A 27,104-nucleotide genomic window follows, 5' to 3' on the forward strand; every position below is an offset into this window, starting at 1 on the left:
GCTCTAGGCAGTCTGAGAACGACTGGGAACAAAGGCCGTCAGTTTCCATCGCTTGCCACTCAGCGTCCATTCTTTTCCTGAGGCAGCAATCCTTACATTTTACTTTAGGGGAAGCAGCTCTAAGTCTCTGGGCTGCAGATGACGTTCACTCCACCCCAGACCTTTCCCAGCTACCCTGGCCACTGACAGGTTCAGACCTGCCCAGGGCCAGCACACACGGATCAAGGAGACAAGCCCAGGCTTGGGCTTGAGCGGAGCCGTGTGCCACCGGCAACAGAGAGTCCTAACAATTCTCTTTATGCTCAATGTGTTTACTTTAAAACAACTACCATCACTTGACACTTACCTCCTCAATTTGCTCCTTACTTAATGATGGTATCAGAGCCTCCACTTGCAGTTTTAAACGACAGTTTCCCTCCAATGCAAAGGCTTCTGATGGCAGGGCAGTCATCACAGGGTGCATTTTGCTGCTCCTGTGGCTTCAGAGCAAAACCGTGCCAACTCACTGTTGGTCCAGAGTTGAGTTGCGGTGCGATGGTCACACGGTTATTAATCTTTTCTGCAGTAGCTGGCAGTGCTGGATTAGAATCCATGCTGCAAAGATCAGAAAATTAGACTCTTACAAACACAGCATATGAAAATTCACAATCACAATATACCTTTTGTGTGCAGTGGAGGAAATCAGGTATAGTCAATACAGATCCAAGCGGTATGTCACAGAACTTAGGAGTAATAGGTAAGATAAGTGGGAAAGGGTAGTAAAAGAATAGTATATAATGAGACAAAGCCTCCTAGAGTTTAAGGTAATAGTATATATATATTTTTAAGGACAACGTTAATGCTGGGAAATTGTAGGACAGAGACTGGCTAACTCTAGCTTTTCCCCTTTGCTTCCCCCTCAAATTGCTTACACACAGGGAACCATGCCAACAGGACAGAAACGAAGGATATGCAGCCATACTTGATGAATAGGCAACTAAAAAGTTTTTGAAGCACACAAATGGTATGAATATAAAATTCCACGCGCTGAAAGCAAGTAGCAGAAGGGCAGGAACTTCTTACAGGCTTGTTTGTGTGAGAGGGATGATGTCCTCCAAGCTGTGCATAAAATCATGCTTATTCTAAGAGATGTCTCAGTTCAAGTCTAAGTGGTAAAGTGAATATATGACATCAGCATAATGTGCTCTCAACATTTTCCCAAAAGGCACTGACCTCGTTTAAATCAACTGTTATAGTAAGGTTATGGGTATAGAAGCTGGCTGTAATTTCACACTGTATCCTCTGTTGTTTTAACAATATAGTTTAGAATCTTCTTACACAAAGGAAATTTACAAAGAATCCTTTATAAAGCATAGTTAAAATCCCTACAGGGTGAACAGAGCCTTTTTTTTTTTTTTTTTCCCAAAAACGAAAAACTTGTTAGAAAAAATTGAACTGTTTAGAGACACAGAAAGAGTGACAGTGGCTAGGAGTCTGCAGTTCCACCTGGCACAGACACCTACAGGACACAGCTACCCACAGGAGTCTCACCAGGGCAATATTCCTCAATTCCAGCTCAGCCATCATGTCCTTGGAATTCCAAAGGTGTAGTTTCTTTCATTTAAGGATAAGCAGGGATTTAGAATTCTGATCTTATTCTTCCAGTGTCTTTCTGCAGAAATCCTTTCAAAGGATCGACACTTGGAAGGGAGCAGGTTCTTCCTTTCTCTCACTTCCCATATCCAGACCAACCATGACATCTTGTTGGTGTCACTTTCCCGCCAGCCTTTCAGCTGGCCTGTCCTCTCCACTTCTACTGCCAGGGTCTCAGTGCAGAGCCTCAGGCCTCATCTTCACTAGGCTCCCTCCCTCTGCCCTCCACATCCAGTCTATCCAACTCAATTGCCGAGAACTTCCTAAAAAATCAACTGGAGTTTGTCACTCATCTGCTCACAACCTTCGAGGGCATGTTGAGTCTTCAGGATCAAGTTTAGACTTCTCACCTTGGCGTGCAAGTCACACATCTTTGGGCCCCTGCAGTCTAATCTCTGCCTTCCATCACAGCTCCTGAAACTTGACTTTCTGGCCCTCCTGGTGATGGGCAGTCCCTTGGTAAAGCACCAGGTCAGAAAACACTTGCTGAGGCTATTCTTTATGCCTGAAGGGCTGGCATCTTTCAACTCTTCGAAATTCATCCAGAGGTGATTTCCTCCATGAAGGCTTCCCAGATGCACCCTCCCAGTGAGAGTAAAATCACTTCTTGCTGTGATTTTTAGTTCCCGCATGCCACATTGTCTTCTTGTAGGGACACTTCCTTACTGGAGCTCCCTGTGAAAGCACAGCTATAGTCTTGTCAATCAGTGTCAGTGGGAAGCCTGACAAAGTAGGTGGTCAGTAAATGTTCTCCTGATAGAACAGATCAGATAATAATGTAGCCACAGAAATTTCGATAGCCCCAACATGAGGGAAACATACCTTTGAAATAAATTACTCAAGAAGAGCTGCTTGGCCTTGCATTTCTGTTTGAGAATTCTGCCCTCTGCCTTGGAGAATGGCTCCAGAGAGTCAGAGAAGGACTGGAAACAAACACCTTCAGTTTCCTTTGATTGCCACTCAGTATCACTTCTTTTCCTGTGCCAACAATACTTAAATATTGCTGTAGGGAAAGCAACTCTAGGACCCCGGGCGGCAGAAGAAGTTGACTCCACCCAAGACTTTTCCCAGCGACCTGGGCCAGCAACAGGCTCAGAGATGCCCAGAGCCAGCTCACACAGACCATGGAGACAACCCCAGGCTTTGGTTCTAGCAGAGCCACGTGTAGGAAGACGTCAGGTGTAAACAGGCAGAGATCAGCTGTGGAACTACCAAAGAGGAGGCAAAACTGGAAGACAAACTCTGACTCTAGGCCTGGACTTTTTTAGTTGTATGCCCTAACTGATGCCCTTTTTTATTTTAGCCTGTTTGCATTGGGGTTTTCTGCCACCTGAAACAGAGAGTCCTAAGTGATTCAAGTCAGTGAAGAAATGCTGGGTTGTTCTCAGTACATGCACACGGACTCACGTATCCAAGTGTATACATAGTTTTAAGGTACAGGCCAATACGACTGTCTTTCATGCTCTACTGTCTCTAAGGGCAGGTCAGGGGTCAAAAAAATGTATCCCCCTGCCCAGCTGCTGACATTTTTTGCCAAAACAAGGAGTTTGGGTCAACGGATGCACCAAATAAAACAGGGGAGGAAGGGGAGGCACAAGTGGTTTAGCTTCTTCCCTGTGAATACAAATGGTCCCAAAGGCTCTGGAGAAAGAAAGGATTTTAGGCACCCACAGACCAAGGGGCTGCTCCGGCTGTTGCCATGCAGCACACTGCCAATGGCCAGATGGTGCAGGGAGACCTGGGAGGCACACAAGCATGGCAAGGAGGGGATGGACAGATGTCCCGCAGTGAAAAACTGATCCTCATCAAAGAGACCTTTTAATAGTTTAAAAATTATTAATTTTTTTGATACACTAATTTCAAAGGCAAATATTTCTTCAGAAATTTTATTCATGTTTCATCACAAGTTTTACACAGGAATTAGCAAAACAGATTTGTTTTTCTGACTTCTACAGTAGTCCTACCACCTTGACGCAGGAAACAGTAAATGCAGCAAATATCCACTGAATTTTAAGTCTGTACAATCAAACTCACAAAAATTCTATTTACAACAGACAACCCAAATATCACGATAGGCTGCATATTCTAGAAGTTCATCAAGCTGGTTGTTATGAAATTTTGAACAATGTTTTTTTCCCCAGAAAATTGTGCAAAATAATGGTTATATTTCAGTCTAGCACACAACAATCTAGATAAGCAAAACAGTAGCTATATTACCTTTAAATCTTAATTTTAAAAAATAGCAATGTTTTTCTTAAAATTCAAGTTGCATGAAGTTGAATTCCTATTAATCTTCTTAATTGTTTTGTATTGAGCAGTGATTATCTTTCTTAAAATTCTGATTGACTTAAAGTTACAAAAGGACAGGCACTGATGATTTGTTAGCTAGAACATCTAGCCCGTATCAGTCCATTCTGATACAAAATGTTTTGGCTGCCGATTGAAAGCATACTCAGTGATTGGGCAAAAGCAGACTTAAAAATGTAGTCCAGATGACACATGTGTTAACTGTCATGCTCCATCTCCGTGGCTCAGTGCAGCACAAGTGGCTACGTGGAAAAAATAATAAAGCCACTTGACAATTTTTAAATTTTGCCAATGAGATCCCATACTTCAAACTTCTTTCAAAAGATCCTGTTGCGTTTTATCCTAACACCATCACGTTACTGCTGTGGGCCTCATGCAGATATCTAAAAGCACATGAAAAAGTGGGGCCGAGCGTCCCTGCTGTGTAGGTCCTTCAGCAACTTGAGAGATTAGGTATAGTTAGTGTAAACTAACAAAACTCTTCACATTCTTGCCTGAGCAGTTTATAATCAAGAATGAAGCTAAAATTTATTGAGCACTGTCTGTCAGGCCTGTGCTCCACGGTTTAAGACTCACTGTGTAACTACACCATCTGGACAGAATCATACCATTAACGACGTAATCAGACCTTCAAAAGCCTAAACCTAGTTGATGTCGACTGTCAGTCTGATGGTTGGGATCAGGCCATGTTTGGAAACGGGTAACAGAAGTAGAACAGCAGCATCGTGAGGATTCCCACAGAAAGTAGGCTGACCTGCAGCACGTCTGGTTTCAAGACGAGCCTTACTCAGAATTCCACCCAGAGGTGCTTGTGTCAAAGCAATGACTTGCCAAAAGCTAGGCACCCTGCCCCCCGGAGCAAGGATTAACTGCATTTTCCCCCGTTAATGTCTCATTTAAAGCACACAGAGCCTTTGATTCAAACCTTTGCACAGTTTTTACCACCCGTGATCATTCTGATGTTAGAATTCTGTATAAACATGTATAAAAGAAAAAAGTCCAACATATTGAAGGCTGAAAAATGGAAGTTAATGTGCTTATTTCAGAAACTAACATAGGTCCAGGCATCCTGTAGTTCACTAGCATTTTCAATTAGTGACGAGGTAAGATGTATAGATCAAAGAGAAGAAGAGAAAGCAATCATCTGCCTGAGAAGTATTCTGTTCAGAGAAGGCGTAATGCATCCAATTGAAGACTCAAGCATCATTTTTTCAGAGACAGGGTCTTGCTCTGTTGCTCCAGCTAGGATGCTGTGGCATCGTCATAGCTCACTGCAACCTCAAACTCCTGGGCTCAAGTGGTCATCTCGCCTCAGCCTCTGTAGTGGCTGGGACTATAGGCCTGCACTGCTACGCCCAGCTAATTGTAGTTTCGGTAGAGATGGGGTTTTGCTCTTTCTCAGGCTGGTCTTCAACTCCTGACCTCAAGCAATCCTCCACCCTTGGCCTCCCAAGTGCCAGATTTACACATGTGAGCCACCACACACAGCTACTAGCATTATTTTTAAGGGACAAACACTTGTCACACTGACTGCCTTTTCTGAAGGTAAAATATGACCACCAGTAGCTCAGCCCTCAAATCCAATTATTTACCACAGTCTTTCAATTCATTTTTCAGATAGAAATAAAGGAAAACCCAGACATTATTACAGCTGTGGGCACTGTCTTATCAGTTTTGGCGCTGAGGCTCTGTTCAGCTAAAGATGAAGACCATACTTTCAAAAGCACAGTATTTCGATCATTCACGGTAAGGGAAACAAGGAGGCCCAGGTCAGGACCTGGAGGCATCAGCTTCAATAAGGAAGGTGTCTGCAGGGGGAACACAGACAGGAAATGACTCCAAAGAAATTAAAGAAGCCTTAAAAACTATTTAAAACTGAACACTCCCTCTCTCGACCTTGTTCTCTATGTCTCCCGGAGGTGTGGCTCCTGCCTCAGGTCCTCATCCTGCTCCCCCACCACCTCCCAGCCTTTGCTCAAGTTATTAATGTGCACGAAACAATCTCTATTTCCCTATTGGCTGTTCTACAATGAAACCATGGCTTACTTGCTATCTGCCTCCTCTAGGAAACCTCCCTGGTTTAACTCGACCCTTTTAATCATCATATACAGCCAGCCAGCCAGGAGGATGGTACCCAAGAATTTGGAATCCTAGTGTCTTGCTAAAAATTACCACTCAAATTTACCTTACCTTCAGAGAATACTTACTGTTATTATCTGAATTTTGATTTAAAAAGTAAGAAATGGAAATCCTTCCATTTCTCTTCTGAAAAAACAAATTTTCTTGAGAACAGGTAAAATTTTATACCTTTTTGTTTTTTTGACATTCTGAATCACTGAGTATCTATCATCTGTAGTTCTCTCACTGCAAACGTACCTATGCTGTCTTCCCACTCGCGTCCCACCAGGTCCCGTGTTATTCTATAAAAAAAAAAAAAAAGGGCATTTTTGTCTTAAACTATTTGGGAAGTACAGTACAAGGAGGAAAAAAAGAACTCATCTACAGAAACAGGAGTACTCAGTCTTTAAACTATGCTAAAACATCCACAGTAATGGCCAAAAGATCAGAAAAGGGAACAAGGACAGCAACCTCTACCCTCTCTTCTGGTAGAAAAGAACATGAAAAACAGGTAACGTAGGGCGACTATGATAACGGTTTATAATAATCAGTAAAGTAATAATGCACAGACTACTAAAAGCAAAGTTGTCGAGGTCACTGCTCAGCCTAACCCTAGCGAGAGAAAGACTGCTGCTTGAACTGGAATCATTAGCACGCAGCTAAGAGAAAATGAGAAAACCAACAAACCACAACACACACCCAAAGGGTTTCTTAGGAAACTAAAGTTCTCGTAACACACAGACTTCTCAGAAACAGTTCATTTGGAGAGATGGGGAATCACAGTGTTAAAAAATGACACCCACATACCCAGGCAAAAGGATTTTTCTCACTGCTGGAAAAAGTCACAAAAGCTTATGTATCTATGTTCTTCTTTTCAGGCTTTTTCAAATAATGTAAAATGTTCCATTTACTTATTAAGGCTTATTATTTTGAAGTTCCAATAATGGCTTATAATGGTCATAGGAGTTAGATTTGGTATTTGCAGGTAAATTTTAAAAATGATATATCAAATTCATTATACACATCTAAACAGTAAAAACTAAGAAACTACTAGTTTACATAAGCTGATCAGTTACATAAAGGGGATTTCAGCTCTTCCTCTCTGGTTACTCTTACCTCAACAGATTTTTCCCGTAATAACTTGTAGGTGGCATTTATTTCAGTCGCTTGTTGCTGTTTCAGGGACTCAATATCTTTTTCTTGGTAGCCCATCTGCCGTAGCATCTCTAAAAGAGAAGGGTAAAATACAGTTTATGTGTTTTGTTTGAGTAAGAAATCATTCTGTTACAGGGTACAACGATTTTCTTTATAAGATCTAAAAGATCACACATTTTCTTACACAAATGAGCACTGGATTCTGAGTTACTGGGTGCTGCTGTAGATTTAGTTAAGTTTCTAAATATGACAGAACAGATAAGCTGATTCATTATATAACTTGGGCTTAACGTTCCATTATTCACATTTTAGGCACACGCATGGATCAGGAGAGAAATCTGTTACTTATGCAAGCACAGGCACACGCAAGCACGTACCACAGAGTACTTACCAATGCATTTTTCATCGTCCATGTTCCTCTTGACTCCCCTGTATGGCACCAGTGGCTCCCTGTGTCCCATGTTGAGCCACTTGTCCTCCATAATTTTCTGAAAAGGTGAACTGTTCATTAGCAGCATAAAATAAAATATTCCGATAATCGCAATATTTAGGAAACTTTATTTTCAACATTTCACTGACTGTAGTCCAAAGGGTAACTTAAATTTTTTTCAATGTCTCAACTCCTGCTTCAAATGTCCCAGGCAAATAAATATTCAGTATGCCCCACAAGCCAAGCTAAGTTCTAAAAATACTCTAAAAACTCTCCAAAGTTGTTACTTATTTCCACTTCTGTGATTACCTGGACAGAGCTTCTTGCAAGTGGGTTTATCACCAGTAAACCCCTCAGTAGTTTTTGGCACTGTCTGGAGACACAGGAGGGGATGTCGTATTTCCCTCTTTTTACGTGTCTCATTACCTCCTGTGGGCAGGGAGAGAGGAAAGAAAACTAGTGAGTCAACTTTTAGGTTAAAAAACAACAGAAAACCCACGGAAACCCCTAAACTGATAGAACATTAAAAATATAAACCCATATAATTTTATAAAACTGCTTCTAGTTTTGTGTACTACGTGGATGCAACAACCGCTTCCAATACCTTAAGATTGTCCCCTTTGAAAGGGAGGGTGCCGGTAAGAAATATGTAAAGGAGGACTCCTAGACTCCAGACATCTACAGAGGGGCCGTGGTATGGTTTCCCCTCCACAATTTCTGGCGCTGTATAATATGGTGTCCCACAATTTGTGGTCAGTGGAGTGCCCGGTGTAAAGTGCCCACTGAGGTGAAAGTCAGTTAGCTTTATTGCACCGTCGGCACCCAGTAAGAGATTCTCTGGCTAGAGGGAAAACATCAACAGAAATAAAATTTAACCAAAATATAATTAGAACTATGCACGATTAGGCATTTCATACAGAAGCTCTTTGTAATGATTTAAAATTAATATCTACTAATTAATGAAATGAGAAAACATTTTTTCTAGAGGAAAAATACAGGAGACAAATCTGAACTCCTAATTCTATCACATTAACAATCACTAACAGACATGATGTGCTAGAATAATCATCATTAACTCATATACTAATTTAAATATCAACTGCCCCGAGATAAAGAAAAGTTTTGACAGGTTTTTTTCATTTGTTTGTTTTGTAGAGACAGGGTCTCGTTCTGTCACTGAGGCTAGAGTGCAATGGTGCAATCACAGCTCACTGCACTGCAACCTCCTGGGCTCAAGCAACCTTCCTGCCTCAGCCTGCCGAGTAGCTGGGACTGCAGGCGTGTGCACCATGCCTGGCTAATTTGTAATTTTATTTTTCTTACAGACATAAGTTTCACTACATTGCCCAGGCTGGTCTTGAACTCCTGGCCTCAAGCAGTCCTCTTGCCCGTGCTAAGATTATGGGCCAACATCCTGGCCCTTTGACAGATTTTTAAATTAAAAATCATCAGGGGCTTTTTTAAAAAGGGGGGCACTTGCTTGAAGTTGATAGTCACATTTTACAAAAATTGCTACAAAGCTGTAAAATGGCTATCATTGGGGAAGGAAGAATTCCAAATCCCATTGAAGAGACAAATCACAGCCACTTCCATTTATTGCAACAAATATTTACTATGTAGCGACTACACAACAGATGTTATATTAGTGTCTGGACATATAATAAGCAAGACAGATAGGGCCCTGCCCTCAGGAGCTCACACTTCAGAAGGGGAGACGGAGAAAGACAAGCAGCTGCCCTGAGACCCTAGTGCTGTGTAACCGAGGAGGAACGGGGGCTGTCGGCCTGGACCTGAAAGGGAGGGGCTGCTTCCCAGAGGAGGCCATGTCGAAGCACAAGAAGGTGCAGCCGGTCATGATGCGTGTGTTGATGGGCGCTGTTTCAGGCAGAGTCCGAGAACACACAGGTGACAGAGACAGCGCGGGTTTCACTCAAGACACTGAAAGTGTGTGGGAGACAGAGTCAGGCAGAGATGGCTGGGGAGGATGGTCAGGGCCGAATCACAAAGGGCTGTACCCAACAGGTTTGGGTTTTCATCCTAAGGGCGATGGGAAGCCCCTGCAGAGTTGTTTAAGCAGAGAAATAACAATGTTACATGTGGTTTTAAAAGAGTCCATTCTGGGCCCAAGGTGGAAAACACACATGAGAAGAAGAGACAGGGAAAATTGGAAGCAGAGAACAGGCAGGAAACTAGAGTTACAATCAAGTATGAGGTGACGGCGTCTGGCCTGGGACAGTGTAACAGAGACAGGAAAGAGTGAGCGAGTGTAAGCAATAGTTAGACAACAGCAGGAAAAGGACCTGGTCACTGAGTGGATGGCAAACCAGAGGGACACCTCAGGAACATTAGTCACGAGAAGGAGAAGTGAAGGTTCAAGTTCAGGATGGAAGAGTTTAGGCTTTGAACTTGCTGTACCTGAGGTGCCTGAGGGACACTCTGGTGGAGAAAGACACCCCTTGGTCAGCTGGCCCCTGGAGCCTGGGAGAGCCCCGTGGCTGCAAGAAGGGACTTGGGGGTCATCAGCACACAGGTGGCCAAGGGAAGCACCACACACATCTCTTTGGCTGTGTGATGACTGTCCCTCCCGAGATCAACCACCAGCACCTTAACTGAAATGTAAACTACTTTTCATAAACTTCACTTTTATTTATTTCGAATGCTCTACTAGAACTTGATTGAAAGGATCCAATTATCATGAGATTTATTTTTGTTTCATTATGTATAATAACAAAATCTAATCTACGCCTCACTTGTGTGATGAGAGAACTGAACACGTACAAATAGAGCACACACTTAGGACGCTGGTACGTACCTTCAGATCCCTGTGCGCCACAGACATCCTGTGGCAATACTCCACCGCCGAGACCACCTGAGTAAGGAGAGACGGAAGGGTCAGTTCGCACAGGTGCAGATGCATAATTAAGATGAAAGTAACTTCGTTAATGTTCACACATGCAAAACACTCAGTGAGCACCTCGATGTGTGGATTTCTAAAAGCAATTTCCTTAGGCTTTGAACTTTTCAATCTGGAGAAATTCAGGCGTGAGGGCAAGAAGAGACAGGTGAGGATGTCGTTCCTGTTCTCTCCAGCTGTAACTGCAAGTGTCTTCGTGGACTCTTCCTGCTGACACTCCACTTGTTTTTGAGCCCAACACCAGGATGCAACCAACGGCCTGCATCTGGAGGACCAGGCTGCCCCCAGGCCCAGGGCCAGATGGCTCCGGTGCAACCTTCCCATGACTGTGTAACCAACTCAAAACCCAACTATGGAAGTTAATAGACTGACTTCACTCTCTGAGGGTCAGGTTCCTCTTCCTTAAAATGGAGGAATGAATGAATGTTGCATGTGAACTTTGAAAAGTGCAATTTTGTGTGTGAACTATGAAAAGCACTGTTAATTAAACAATTGTTTTACTGAAATTTCTCATGTACTGGTAACTTTTTAAAAACAGTCTTCTTTTCTAACATTAAAGTTTTATATGCTCATCATAGAAATTTTAGGAAACAGAGACAAATAGATACAAATATATGCCCATGTTACCACTAAAGAAGGACAGCATCTCTTGTTGTTTTGTATTTGCTTCTAGTCTTTTCTTTGGTATTTTGCATGTAAATTTATTAATGTTAATTTTTTTTATTTTTGAGACAGGGTCTTGCTATGTTGGCTCAGGCTGGTTTCAAATTCCTGAGCTCAAGCAATCTTCCCACCTCAGCCTCCTGGCTAGCTGGGCTTATAGGTGTGTGCCACGTTCTTAAGCTATGAGCAGTGACTTCTAAAGAAGGTTGAGAACCTGGATGTTGTCTAGGTTAAAATACGAATGTCAGCCTAATTCACTTGCAGTCATACATGAAAGAACAGAGGCACTAACATTACCAGCCTTCCAAGAAAGAGGTAAGCAAAAAAGATAGAGCCAGGAATCTATTCTTTTTCTCTGAAAAGAACAAGAGCTCAACCAAAGGACTAAAATGGCGTAAGTAGTAACTGGGCTGGGAATGGTGAAGCAAAACCCACCTGCTCATGAATATGGAAAGAAGGGCCTATGATCCTTGTCATAAAGAGGAAAACTTTTTTTATTTAGTCAAAGAAATGATGACTTAAAAAGCTCCTGGAATGCATGGCAATTAGAAACAGAGAAAAGCAGAAGCACCAATATCACGGTTGTTTCTTCCAGGTCTAAGGGAGCTGTCTTAGGCAAACAATACAGGAAGGAGAAGGGATTACATTAATGCTAAGCACTGTAAACCTAGCCATTAATTGTAAAAGCGCACGCACACCCCCCCCCCCACATTTTTCCTGGTCCAACTAATAGGTTCTTCCAATAAAGGCTTCAGAATTTCTGTGGGGAATTTAAAATAAAAACCAGAACCTGGGTGCAATGGCACATGCCTGTAGTCCCAGCTACTCGGGAGGCTGAGGTGAGTGGATCGCTTGAGCCCAGGAGTTTGAATCCAGCCTGGGCAACAGAGTGAGACCCTGTCTCTTAACAAAACAAAACCAAAACAACAAAAAACCCAGAGTAATTTCCTCAAGATTGAGGTGAGTAGAGGTCTAAGCCTTTCTGATGAACTGGATCCCACCAGGTGGCAGACGGGGCTGGGTAGAGATGGAAGAGAACCGAAGCTGTGGGGTTAAGCACCACACTGCTTCCTTGGAGAGGGTCCGGACACAGACATGCTCTTGCTGGCTGCCATTAGCCTTTCCTCACGGTCAATAAACCATATTCACAGAAATGTTTGCAAGTCAGAGTCATCTGAGTAGGAGCGAAATTAAGTTAGTATAAGGCAAAAATATTGGCTAATTTATAAAAATGAAGAGTATAGTTATGAGAAGGGCCAGATTGGTTTTCTAGGAAACATCTGAGTTTCCTTTCATAGACCACAGTTCTAATCAAATATTAGAACTGGAAAGAATGACAGAATTCATCAAGTAGAATTTCCTCTTTTTATAGCTAGAAAAAACTGAGGATCAGAGAAGTTAAATGACAGCGAAAGGTACTTTCAACTTTGACATTTAATAGATTTTAATTCAAAATACCATTAAGATTTCTTAAGCTTTTAAATTTAAGCAACAACAGAAGTTAAGAAACTTGGAAATGAGTCCTTAACTGTAAACATCCAACTAAGCAAATCAAAGGAGGCACTGTTCAGAGAAAACTGAAAAATCAGCTAAAAACACCTTTCCAAATGCGAAACTTGAAGTCTCCTACCTATCATGACAAACTTATACATGAAGAAAACAAAACTGAAAGGTTCTGTGAGAAACGAGGCCCTACTGCCTTTTCAATGTGGACCTTGTCACTGGGGCAGACAGAGTTCATTTAAAAGCAGGAAAGCACTTGCTCCTTTCCTTCGTCTCCATCTGGGGTTGTCAAATCAGGGCCCATATGGGCCACATCTGGCCCATCCCAGTTTTCGCAAATAAAGCTTTACTGGAATACAGTCATGTTCATTCATTTGGTATTGTCTACAGTTGCTTCCATGCTGTAACAGGAGAGTTACATAGTTGCAACAGAGACCGTATGGACCACAAAGCCTTAATATTCGCTATGTGGCCCTTTACATAAAGAGTTTGCTGATTCCTAGTCTAAATAATAGCACGACATAATGGTTACAGCTTTGAGGTTTGGAGTCAGAGGGCCAGAGTCTCTGAATCTATGGAAGGTCTGCTACTTGACAGGCACTGAATTTTGGGCAAGTTATTTCCTCTTCTCATGCCTTAGTTGTCTTATGTGGAGCAAATGGGCATAATGCTTCTTAACTCACAAGGCTGCTGCAAGATTTACATTCGTGTAGGTAAAGTACTCATCCCAGTGTCTGGCTTGGTCGATCAATAATACTAACTATTACTAATAAAGACAGAAGAGTTAAGTCACCTTTATGCTTCAAACCTGATGATTAAAGCCCCTGTGTCCCTAAAGGCAATGTAAAGACAAGCAAAGAGGAAAATCACTAATTAACAGATTGAGTTCTATTTGGTCTTGGCTTCTGTAAGACAAAACCAATAAATTTTGGGATTGTACCATTCTTCTTGCTAAAAACTTTGAAATGGCTTTAATTAACGTAATCATAGATATTACATCTATAGCTCTAGATTTTTAAGGCTCAATAGTCAAAAGGGAAGAGTCAAAGAGCGAGATTCATGTTGACGTTACAAAGCTAGGAATAGAACCCATGGCTACCTCTAGCACAGTAGCACAGTACCTTAGGTACGAAGGGCACTTCATATGATTTTGTCCAGCTGAATGGCCAATGTCTGCCATCCAGTGAGCCTTCTAAGCACTTACAGAGGCAAACACTTTTTGCTTCAGGGTCTAAGCATGATAACTCTTTAAGTTAACAAACTAAAGATGCAATAATTCCTACCTGGCGAAACCTCTCCCTGGCCTCCTCCTCATACATTCTCCCCACCTCTCATAAATAATCATATACATCGCCTACAATTGAGAGAAATAAAGGTAAGCATGAGGCCCACTCTGAGCATTAATTTTCCCATCAATTGATAATGTGTTACTTTTAGCAATGCTCTCATTTTTAAATATAGGTATGAAGTTAGCCAGGAATATATGGAATTTAAACTAAGCTGGTCTTAAGTTTAACCATAGGCATGTAAGTTCACCACTAATATCTCTAAACTGGAGAAAAGTCTTAAGATTAAATTCTCTTAATAGAATGGGTTCCAACTCTCTCCAGGAGAACCAAAGAGATGCCATATCGCCGTTATTTCTTATAACTGAGTAATATTCCATGGTATAAATATACCACATTTTGCTAATCCATTCATGAATTGATGGGCATTTGGGTTGTTTCCACATCTTTGCAATTGTGAATTGTGCTGCCATAAACATTTGGGTGCAGGTGTCTTTTTTATAGAATGACTTTGGTTCTTCTGGGTAGATGGCCAATAAAGGGATTGCTGGATCGAATGGTAGGTCTACTTCAACCTGTTTAAGGTATCTCCACATTGCTTTCCACAGGGGTTGCACTAGTTTACAGTCCCACCAGCAGTGTATGAGTGTTCCTATCTCTCCGCATCCATGTCAACATGCATTGTTTTGGGACTTTTTGATAAAAGCCATTCTCACTGGAGTTAAGTGATATCTCATTGTGGTTTTGATTTGCATTTCCCTGATGATTAGAGATGTTGAACATTTTTTCATATGTTTGTTAGCCATTCTTATATCTTCTTTTGAGAAGTTTCTATTCATGTCATTTGCTCACTTTTTGATAGGGTTGTTTGATTTTTTCTTACTGATTTTCCTGAGTTCTAAATAGGTTCTTGTTATCAGTCCTTTATCTGATGTGTAGTATGTGAAAATTTTTTCCCATTCTGTAGGTTGTCTGTTTAGTCTCGTGACTGTTTCTTTGGCTGTGCAGAAGCTTTTTAATTTGATCAGGTCCCATTAAGTGAAGTATCCCAAGAATGGAAAAATAAGCACCACATATACTCACCAGCAAACTGGTTTCCCTGATCATCACCTAAGTGCACATTTCGGAATAACACCAATTGGGTATCGGACACAGGTGGGGGCTAGGGGGAAGGGATGGGTGTATACCTACATGATGAGTGTGATGCGCACTGCCAGGGGAATGGACACGCTTGAAGTTCTGACTGGGAGGGGATGGGTGCATACCTACATGATGAGTGCGATGTGCACTGTCTAGGGAATGGACATGCATGAAGCTCAGACTCGGGAGGATGGGGGGGCATGGGCAATATATATAACCTGAAATTTTGTACCCCCATAATGAGCTGAAATAAAAAAAAAAGATTAAATTCTCATGTGCTTCAATTATATAACTTTTATTTTAAAGGGTATGATGTGTTTTCAATATCCTTTAATAAAAAGTGAGTAATGAAATTGAAAGTCAAAAGGATAAAGTCAGGTGTGTTAAAAGAGAAGTAGCAGTGAACACAGAAAAGTCCCTTTCCTCATGGAGTTTGCATTCCAGTAGGGGGAGACAGACAATACACAAACCAATACACACTGTGTCAGAGGATAACAAGTGCTGTGGAGAAGTAGGGGAAAGAAACAGGTGGAGTGCGTGAGAGTGCGTTTGTGTGTGTGCCAGAGTGTGTGTGTGCGAGAGTGTGTGTGTGTGTGTGTGTGTGTACATGGACTTGCCTGCTTCTGTTCTGCTGACTACTTGAGGGAGTGCACAAGGTAGTAATCTAGGGTAAGATTCTATAGCAAGTAACAAACAGCAAGGAGGCCATAGGGTTGGAGAAGCAGAGCAAGGGGAAGAGAGGTAGTTGATGAGGCCAGGAAGAGCCCTGTAGGCCTTGGTAAGGACTCTGGCTTTACTCTAACAGCGATGAGAAGCAGAGAAGATGAAACTACTTAAAAATAGATCACTGGCTGTCGGGGGGAAGGGGGTCAGGATGAAGGGCAGCGACAGGGAGACCAATTGGGAGACTAGTCCAATAACGGAGCCAAGCATGACAGCAACTGGGACGAGAGAGCAAAGTGCAGTGCTGGTAAGAAGTGGGGGCTCAGGACACAGTGGGGGTGCAGTCAACAGAACTCTTGGATGAACATCTTGGTGGCAGTTTATACAATATTAATTCTTTGAGGAAGAGAGGTGACATTTTGAGGAATGTACTATTAGTACTGTCAACTGCTTACCAATTTAGAATAAAGAAACATCACCTCTGACATCAACAGAAAAGAATACTGCTTTAGAAAATTAGATATCAACTCTTTCTGGGAAAGAACATGTGTGTAATTCACACACATGACGAATACCTCCATCACCTTTGTGACAACATTCCACTAAAACATTCTTGTAGTTGAATTATACATTAATGTCTCTTAACCGTAACTCTGCATAAATAAATTTTAAATAATGGATAAGCATAAAGATTTTTATATTATCATTTGATTGCATAATGATCTTTTAAAAGGCATTACATACTGTCTATTCATTTAACTATGTTGAATTATGAAGTCAACTGTCAGCTCACTAAAATGTCAACATTTCCTAAGCAAATGGCCTTTCTATTTGCAGGGATGTACACAATGTCAAAACCAGTGGTTAATAAGTGAAAACAACTAAAGATGTGTGCAATCATACAGAAAACACTTTTGACTTTAAAAAATTAATATATTAAGATCACTGGCTGTTGTATACTAACAAACATAGATAAAGCCCAAGTGTGTGAATATAATTTTAAAATATTTTTTCTAACTCCAAATGCAATATAAACTGGTTAAGAGATTTCTGGAACCATAAAGTCACACTCATAATCACTAAGGTATACATCAGGAGTTCAACTTTTAAACCAGGAATTCAACCTAAATCTTTGTTTTTATTCTTTATTAAAAATGTATTAACACTCCGATTAAGTAACTGAAATGAAAACCTCTAAGGCTATTTACTGGGGGGGGGGGGGGGGGCGCGGAAAACAAGCAATGGTTCCCCTGCCCAGGTCAGGGAACAGGTAGCTAGATGGGCGCTGGACAGCACAGTTCAGAGAGTCCTTAGTTCTACTTCAGGTTCTGTAACTACAGAGCTATGGAACCCTTGGCATAGAACGATGTGAGTAAAAATTAGAAAGTTGCCCTAGATAATGTCTAAGACTCTCTCTAAGTCGCAAGTTCTAGGATTCTATCAAATGAAAAGGTACAAGCCTGGAGGGCGATGGGTAGTCAGTTTAATGAAACTTTTCACAAGGGCGAGCACAACAGTAACCCAGATGTCCTGGGGATGGACAGTGTTTGGTTGAGCTCAATACAGCAAATGGCCCAAGACAATAAACCACCACCACCATCCATTAAATGCTGTTATAATGCTGCACAACGCACGGAGACCTCTGGGAGGGCTAGGTCACCAAGCCCACTGTGAAGCTCAGTGTGACATGATACTTGTCAGGTCAATGAGGGCCACTGGCTGGTTTTACCCCATGTCTGTCTTTTCCAAAGCCTGTCCTCTTTCTATTAAACCTGGATTCTTCTCAGATATTTTTGTCTTGTCCCTACATGAGTAATCTCTATGACCTGGGTACGTAAAATAGACAGCAAGAGAAAGCAATGACAGACTACCTCTGACAAACCAGACAGGCTACCTGTTGTCAGAGGCCAGGGATCCAGGCCAGGCAGTGAGCCCACAGTCAGGCTGCCCAGCCTCCATTTCCTCAAGGGTGAAAGCCCATCACTCACAGCCCGGCCACACCATGGAGTCCTTGTGGAAGTCAAAGGAGATCAGGTAAGAGAAAGCACTTTCTACACTGCAGAGGCCCACGCCGTAAGAAGGTTATGAACATTACTCTATGGTGTCTGCCTGGGAGATGAGTAGCAAGGCTTAGAACTCCATATCGATTTCTTGGCTCCGCAATTAACCTTCAGTGCTTCCTACAACACCTGAAGTTTGAAAATCCCAACCAGATTCCCAAACTACACATTTAAAACATAAAATACACAACTAATAGTTAATTAGGACTATGAAAACGTGGTGTCAGAGGTGTGCCTACTAAAACCTGTTCTTTCTCACAACAGGTTTACAGTCTCTTACTGAATGGCAAACTCACTACAATGGAGCCATGATGTAACGTTCTGTCTCCAGGTTTTACAACGTGGACCAAAATACCAACTAACGATAAAATAAAACTACTCTACTGTAGAGTTCGACAGAAGGCACGCCCAATAGTTTATAATTTCATGCATCTAATTCTTATTTGTTGAGTATCTGCTCTGTGCCAGGCACTGTGCCAGAGGCAGGGGACACAGAAAGATAAACAAAAAAGCTTCTGCCCTCCACAGACAATGAAACTACATGTGGCCCACAAACCACAAGCCCAACCCAACCTCAACCATAAGATGAGAATCTTTATAAAAGAGAGAAGCTATACATGTGCATTTCAGAAAATGTCTACATTTTTACAACCTTATAGGCAAATAGTGACCAGTCCTTATCTTTATTTTAAGGAAAACCTAGTCCTATGTACTGTTAACCGTCATCTGTGGCCTGAGAAAAGAGGGCCATCAATGACATATTAAAATCTGATAAAGAGAAGCATCTAAGCCACAACACACGTTTACTTCAAACAGACTAATGCATTAACACATTTTAAAATCCAAATACTTGGGATAAACAAAATGTGTGTGTCCCACACATAATGGAACACTATTCAGCCTTAGAAAGGGAGGACATTCTGAAACATGCCACAACATGGATGAACCTTGAAGACCTTAAGCTGAGTGAAACGCGCCAGTCCCAAAAGGACAAGTGCTGCGATCCCTACGTGAGGTCCCCACAGCAGTCAAACTCACACAGGCAGATAGAACGGTGGTTGCCAGGAGCTGGGGGAGGGGTGAGTGGTTAACTTTGGCAAGATGAAAAAGTTCTGGAGAGGGATGGTGGGGAGGGCTGCAAAGCAATGTGAACACACTTAAAGCCACTGAACTGTACACTAGAATGGTTACAATAGTAAATTTTATGTGATGTGTATTTTCCACAACAAAAATCCAGGGTCTTGGCTTGTATCAATTAACAAAGCTAATAGGGAAACACTTAATGGCAACCCATAGAATTGCAAAGAGTCAGCTTTTTGGACTCTCATCCTAGTATTTTATGACTCTGGATGTTAAATGAAACCTTAACAATTATATGGGCAGTGTGCTTGTGTATTCTTTTAAAGGGGAAGAAACAAGAAAACTCCAATATATAATATATAAATGTTCTTACCATGACAGGCATACTCCATAATCAGGTATATGTTGGTCCCGCTGTTGATGACCTCATACAGTTGCACTGGGGGAGGGGAGAGGATACAGGAGAGAAAGAAACAAACGTCTGTATGCACAAGCCATGCACATATAAACTGTAACTATCAAAAGCAACTGTTTCCCTGTTAAAGATTTTAACAGCTGGCCCTCTCAAAAATGCTTTCAGGGAATTTTAGCAAATACTACACAACAGAAAAGTTTTTATAAAAGCATGGAATTCCATAAAAATGAAGATCATTTCTGGGTACTCAGTGAGACTTCAGGATGCGTTCGGCAGTCGAGCAAGGGCTATCTGTGCTTGCTTCTTCCTCTGTCGTCGCTGTCAGTGCCCTTTATTTGCTTCTTGGCTACCTGCCCTCCCACCAGCTCACCCTCTGCGCCTGAGGAAAAGTGGTCTCATTTCTCAGAACCTGCAGCAATCGCTCAGATCTACTCGACTCCTATAACTGGACATCCATTGTCTTTATGGCTTTAAGGATATAATTCCACTTCAGACCTTTGTTGCTTGGGAAACTTATCTCAACTCCCAGAGAACAAGTTTCCTTTATTACTATTCTGAAGCCAGAAAGGAAAGAAAGTAGAATGGATCATACTGCAATTAGCTGGAAAAAAGAAAAAAAACAACTTTTAAGGAATGATTTTTACTAGGTCAGTGTGATTTTGCTACAGCAGTCCCTTTGTTACAGATAGAACTATTTCTCTTGCTGCTAATTTACAAAACTGTAACATATCAATTAGAAAGACAAACATTTTTAAATGAAACTGAAGCAAATTTCTCAGGCTACCAAGTGACCACTGTGCATATCTACTTGATTGTGTTAATACTTACTTTAAAATGAAATTTACAGAAAAAGGCAGGGGGCACACTAGTCTTTTATATTGCAGGTGATTTTCTGCACCAAATCTGTGTGTGTGTTAGGCTTTACTAGAGTATTAGGTGAAACACACTAGGTGTGTTAGGCTTTACTAGAGTATTGGGCCAAACACACTAGGTGTGTTATGCTTTACTAGAGTATTAGACCAAATAAGTGCCTCACATAGTGATCAATAAATGTTTGATGAACTCATGAATAAAACCATCAGACCATTCCTTAGACTCTGATATGTTCAAATTACCAAGAAAAACCATTTAAGAAAGTTAAGGCATACGTGGCTGCTGAACAGCATAAAAATAAAATCTTTCTAATATTCCAATGCACATTTTGGCTCTTCAGGGAAAACTATTTTAACACAAAATGAATTTTTAAAAATTTCAGTCTATTATCAAAGATATGCCATTTAGTATGTAAAGAACTCTAATCGAAGTATAACTGAAGTAATTAAGGGACAAAATAAATATGTTTACGTTAGCTAGTCCTAGGCAGTAGTGATAAAGTTTTCTGGTGAAGGTTGGAATTTGAAATCCAGAGTTGGCTGGCTGGCTGGCCCAAAGGGTTGAAAGAAAAAGCAGAGAAAGGAGGTTTTCTTCCTGCTATTCTATTCCTCGTATCATCCTGTTCCTCAAACATCCTATATTTCACTGATTCTGAGATCTCTATTTTAATTACTATCCCTGATATTAGGATGATGGCTTGGTAGCATTTTCCTTTCTTAGTAGGATGTAAAAAATAATGCCTTTTAAATGATGGTGGCTTAGATTTGATGAAACAGAGCCTAAGCCTTTTGTTAAAGTATACAATCAAAACCAGCAGTTCTGTGTAAAAGCTTTTTCCTGCCTGTGTTTCCATGTTATTCTTATATTCCACGTGCCTGAAGTACTCTTGGTAGGCTAACTTTAACACTGAACATTACCCCTCTCATTTCCTACAACTGACGTTGATATTAAACTTATATGGACTATCTTAAGAGTGATTTCACTCTTGAAATACTCTTTGTAGATTGTAGGAGCTATCACTGACATATAAAATACATTTTGAGGTAAATATTATATATAAAGCAGTTAATTAATTTAAAAAGAGCCTTTTGTGATATATGTAGGATCAAAAGTTTTCATTGTATATATACATATATATATATATATATATATATATATATATATAGAGTATAGGGTCAGTATTCAGTAATTTGCATATGTTCATTCTGATCTTATGATTACTATGAAGGGAGGTACTTCCTCATCTTTAAACCGATCTCATAGCACCTAACACAGAGTTATACACACAGAGGGCACATGAAACAAACCTTTGCTTTATGAAAGAATTCCGGTCAAAATCCCTTTCAATAGCAAGTATCCCATCTTTTAAATATGATTCAGTGTACAAGTATTTTCTCTGAAACTTAGTCACAGCACAAAGTGTTATACCCTTGAAAATATTAATTCTTTCTTTTTTTCTTTATTTAGAGAAAGAGAGAGAGAGAGAGACAGATTTATTTTTAGGAGTCAGGCTCATGAAATAGTGGGAGCTAGCAAGTTCAAAATCTGCAAGGCAGGCTGCAGATCCAGGAAAAAACTGATGTTGCAGCCTTGAGTGAGAAGACAGTCTGGAGGCAGAATTCCCAAAAATATTAATTCTGACTTCCTATAATTCCCTTCTCTCTACTAATGAAATACAATTAATTTTCTAATACATTAAAGAATCAGAAAATTATAGTTATTATGAATATGGATGTTTCTACTGCATTAAAGCTTTAAATTCAAATGTTTAACACCTGAGCATTTAAACCTCTCCTCAGTAATTTCAAAAAGCTAATACAAATGATCAAAAGTTTGGATATGTATTCTATTCCCCTACCTGTGGTAGGGGAAGGGAAAGAGTCTCTTTCTACCATTTCTTGAATACATATTTATCTTTATGGCATGCTTTCAACAATGCACTTAGACCCAAAAGTATTCTAAAAAGCAGAAAGTACCTATATGTGGATGATGCAGCATCGTCATAGTTTTCATCTCTCGGTCGATCTAAAAAACAAAACAAAACAATCCCCCAATAAAAGTTATTAAATATTATATTCCACCATTGCAATACAAATGTAAATTCTCTTAGGTAATAAATTTATTGCTTATGTTTATTTTATTCCATATCTGAGACTGATATGAAAGTCTAGAGTCACTTTCAAGTAGCTTTATAAATTATTACCAAATACTTCCATTTCTGAAAAACAGCAGAGGTCTCAAAGAGGGAAGGTGCCACACCCTGACTTTCATTTTGCTATCTCGAGAACATAAGATTAGACTCGGGCAAGAATAGTTTTGTTATGATTAAATTTAGTCTGATTCACTATCTACCCAGGGGTCCCAATTTTGTATGGTCCCAGTGAATTGCACCATGAGCGTATTACATTTATAATTCCAAATAATTCTATGAGAATATTTGGAACAAAACCACCGTGGGAAACCCTCACTGCAGATGACAGGTGATTTAGCACTGAGGCTGTGATAGTCTGTTACATTAGTGACCCTAATGAGTCATGCCTCACATGTCCATGCTTTTGTGGAGTGCCTCTTTCATACTGACAGGTGTGGCCATGTGGCATGTTTGGGCCAGCGGGGCATTAGCAAATTCAAAGCAAGCAGAGGCTGGGTAAGATGTTAGGCATCGCGGGGCTTGCTCTCTTGCAGCAGTGTAAAGAAGCTGGTCGAGCCTCTGTGAGGATGAAGGGTAGTATGTAGGCAGAGGGACCCACTGTCCTGATTGCAACCAGCCCCTGCCAGCCCACCAGCTGAATGCAGCCACACAAGTGAACCCAGGGGAGACCTTACGAAGAATCGCCCTGCCAAGGCCAGCAGAGGGGCCCGGCCATCCCACAGAGTAAGGAGAAATATCAAATTGTTGTTGTATATTCACATGTTATAAATTCAGAGAAGGGTCATATTATCGTGGCCTGGGTTAATATGACCTCGAAAAACTACAAGATTATAGAGGCCACTTTATTCAACTCCCTTGCGAACAAGAGGATGCCAGGGAAAGAAAGAAAAAGATCTTCCAAGGCCCTGCTCTCTTTCTATGGGGAATTTGGCCAGAATTTGACCCGGGATAGTACCACCCACAGGAGGCAAGGGCTGGGAAAAGCCTTGAGAGGGAGGAGCAGCTGGCCCCGTGCAAAGGAAGCTGGTGAGAGATCACAGGACTGTTGCGGCACTTGTCCCTAGCCACTGGGTCTCACCTAGAATTGAATCAGCAGCTCAGGGGAGATGGACATGGGTGGGATTTGACAGACCTAAGCTATGAACCTGAGCTCAGAACTTAAGAGCGTGGAATTGGATGAATAACCTTTCCTGTCTAAACTACTGGCTCATTTTTAAAGGCAGGAGCACTTTTATCTCCAACGTAAATACTCCCCTTGCCATTGTGGTCGCTCCCACATTTTGTGTTCTGAGATGACGGCCACCCACATCCCTGATAACCATCAGCCTTGAGTTCTTTTCTAGCTTCCCTCTGTCAAGCTACCACAAAAATCCTGTTTTCCAATCCGTTGTAGTTGAGTTGGTAGTTTTAATCTGGATCTCCCAATTACTTCCACTAATTGGGAATTTCTAATTTTCTAATTGCTAAATTAGAAAATCTCCAATTTGGATACCGTATCAATATAGCTCAGGATACTGCACTTAGAGTGACACGCCGACCACGGCCACGACAACCCTGCAGCATGTGGCCTCTGCTTACCCTCCAGCACCAGCTCTGGTCACCCCAACCCCTTCCACTTACTAGAACACATTCATACTAAGTTCTTTTAAATCTCTCCTCCCTGGTCATCCTTGAGGTCTCAGGCAGAATCTCTGGAAACTTATCTAAGTAGGTCTCCTTTGTTTTACGTCATAGCCGTCTGTTCACTTCTCCCCTAGAATGTCTTTTAAGTTGTGATGATACATTTTTGTGCATCTTTTATTATCACCTTGTCATGCACACGGAGCATGCCTGTCTTCCTTCGCTACACCTAAAACCAAGCCTGGCACACAACAGGAATGCCTTTGTTTGATAAAGGCCTGCAAGAAAGCCGTCACTACCAAGAAGCCTGGTTTGAGCCAGCCTCCTGAGCATCCTACTGACCACACTGCTTTTAAATCTGCACAGCAAAATGCTTGTCACAGAGTTATCATAGTTCTGATGGCTGAAGAGCAGGTCAAATGAAGACAATCATTCTAAATCCCTGCTAGCAGTGCAGTGGAATTGAACCAAAGTGAATTAGAGCCAAAGAGCAGGAAAAAGATGGGCTCTGACAGGAATTTAAGGGAGGGAGAGCTCACTTCTGCCGCAGACAGCAGGCACCGTGGAGGTACTAGATTTATGCAGGACTTAAAAAAGGATGTCCACAGTTGAAAGTGCGGTACAAGTGCTCTGTGTATGTGAGCAAGGATGGGGAGGTGCAAGCAATTAAGGCATTTAAGGAAGACCAGGACCAAGTGACCCCTTCTGGCCAGGGCAGTGTGTCTCCAAGTGTGGACTGTAGACCACGTGCATCAGACCTACTAGGGTCCCTGGGCAAACTGCAGCTTCCAGAGTCCCACCTATCACTAGGTCTGAAATGAGGCCTCAGAATCTTACTTTTCAGCAAGCACCTCAGGTGTGGTGGTTTTCAGGTATGTCCATAAATTCCTCCCCTCCAAAGGCAGCCCTTAATATCCCTTCCTTTGAGTGTGGGCTGGACTCAGTGGCCTGCTCCCAAGCAACAGCATACGGCAGAAGTGGTGGCAGGGACTTCAGAGACTCACCAGCTCCTAGAAGGCACTGCAGCTCCCTCCTTGCTCTGGCAAGTCACTGGCTCCAGTGTCACAAAGACATTCAAGCACCTTCATGGATAGCCCACTTGGCAATGGAGGGAGGCCATGTGGCCACCACTGGTGAGGAACTGCAGTCTCAGCAACAGCCACATGAGTGCGCCCCCTGGACAGCGGACGTGCCAGCCCCAGTCAAGTCTTTGGATGCCTGCAGCTGTGGCTGACATCCAACCAAAACCTCTGGACAGAGCAGAGCCTGCGTCAGATTTAGAAAATTGTCTTCGAGTAAAGATAAGATTAACATGTTTATTTCCTCTCCATGATTATAGTCTCCTAAGGTTAAAGGCCATGTGTTCACTTTTGTAGCTTAATCTACCATCCCTTTGACACAGTACTTAGAATCCATGCATGTATATATTCATTCATTCAAAAATGTTGCTTAAAGGCCTACTATGGCCCAGGACCTAGGGATGAACAACAAATAACATAGTCATTCTCCTTTGGAGTTTATAGTCTGGATGGTTATAAAAAACCTGTTTACTAGTAAATAGAATATAATATGATACATGCAGGGAAAATAGCAGTTAATCATGCTTACTTAGAGCAAAGGCAGGTGACAAGGGACATTTGAGTCAGGTCTTTATGAATGAGTAGGAATTTACTAGGGGACGAAAATGATCCAGAAAACCAATCAGTATGTTAAGGAGTAGAGGCATGAAACAGCATGATGTGTTCGAGCATAGGTGAAACAATCGTAATTATTAGAGCTCAAGGAGCCGGTGGAAGGAGACCAAGCAGACAGGTAGATCACAGATCATTAAGGCTTTAGATGCCATACCATGTGGCATCACTGTAGGAAATTGAAGGTAACATTGAATATTTGTTGGATTGAATAACACATTTTTAGAGAGCTGAAGAATATTTCTCCCCATTTGTGTGGTTCTAGAATCTTATGCCACTTCATAAATCACTTCGTTTTTTTCTACTTGTATTTGTGGCTGAACCCAAATATTGCAGCCTATTTTCTGGCTTCACATGGCTCACATGTACAACTAACGTTCATTGGCAAAAATTGTTGTAAACCTAAGCAGTCATTCTAAGAGGGAAAGGGACATGTGAGATGCATGAAATCAGGAAAGTAACTTTCTCCCCACCCAGGAGATTCTAATGCAATCCTCTAAGGAAGACTGTACTGTGAAGAACAATGCAAATTGTGTCACCATTTTACATTTAAGGGTTTTGTTTTGCTTTGTTTTTGTTTTTAATGTGGGAAGAGCTCATTCTTCAAAATTGGTTGAGTTGTCAGTGAAATTATAAATTTTCCTTAGCAGCATAATATGCAAGAAATCTAAATTCCAAGCTAAACTGCTCATGCCAGCATTATTTTTTCAAATTAATTGTTTGAGCCCAAATCTGCCATTTTAAAAAGAAAATCTAGAATCAATCATTTGGTACACATCCACTCCCTTCTTCCTGCCACTCACCCATACATAAAATCTCAAAGCTCCTCAAAGACTTATTTAGACTTAGGAGAGACTTGATTGTTCTCCAGTCTATAGTGCCAAGCTTCAGCCAGAGCTATACAGAGTGATTGTTGAACACTGGTCCTGCGCAGCCCAGGGGATGCTTGGTTGGTGGAAATGCTCTTGCTCAGACATTGTAGTGAGCTCTAAAATTAGGTCTATGGCTCCTCAAATCACTACCCTATAACCAGGCCCAGAAGAACTTCAGATTGTAGCCACATACTGTGATGGAATCCATCTTTCTTAGCCTCCACATTGAGTTCATTCACCAAGAAAGGCTAAACAATCTGCCTAAAGTTACATAGCTAGAGAGGGCAGAGGTTGGATGCAAAAGTCAAGTTTCAGATTCCCAGTGCTTTTTCCATTAAAGTTTGCTACCTCTAATAAGAAACTTGTTTTGGTTTTAGGGATTGAGTACTGAGAGGCAAGTCTCGATTAAGTTACTAAGAACCTCATATCATGCCCAGCTGATCATCTTCTGAAAGGAAAAATTCCCAGAGTCTGGGGTGGATAATTGTATTCAGAGCACATGACCTTTAGTTTGAAGGCATTTTGGACAT

At 41.4% G+C, this 27,104-nt stretch overlaps 1 protein-coding gene across 1 annotated transcript; it reads right to left on the reverse strand.

The window, feature by feature from the left end:
• Positions 1–2: 2 nt before the first annotated feature.
• Positions 3–10,880, reverse strand: LOC138385906 (MAP/microtubule affinity-regulating kinase 3-like). Its single transcript, XM_069472091.1, has 7 exons — positions 10,455–10,880; positions 8,247–8,483; positions 7,952–8,071; positions 7,604–7,700; positions 7,174–7,283; positions 6,316–6,359; positions 3–594 (listed from the first exon to the last, which is right to left on the reverse strand). The coding sequence occupies exons 1-7, from the start codon at positions 10,878–10,880 to the stop codon at positions 363–365; spliced, it is 1,266 nt and encodes a 421-aa protein (XP_069328192.1). The 3' UTR covers positions 3–362.
• Positions 10,881–27,104: the final 16,224 nt, after the last annotated feature.

The sequence above is a fragment of the Eulemur rufifrons genome, chromosome 7 (assembly GCF_041146395.1).
Source record: "Eulemur rufifrons isolate Redbay chromosome 7, OSU_ERuf_1, whole genome shotgun sequence".
Lineage (NCBI taxonomy): Eukaryota > Metazoa > Chordata > Mammalia > Primates > Lemuridae > Eulemur > Eulemur rufifrons.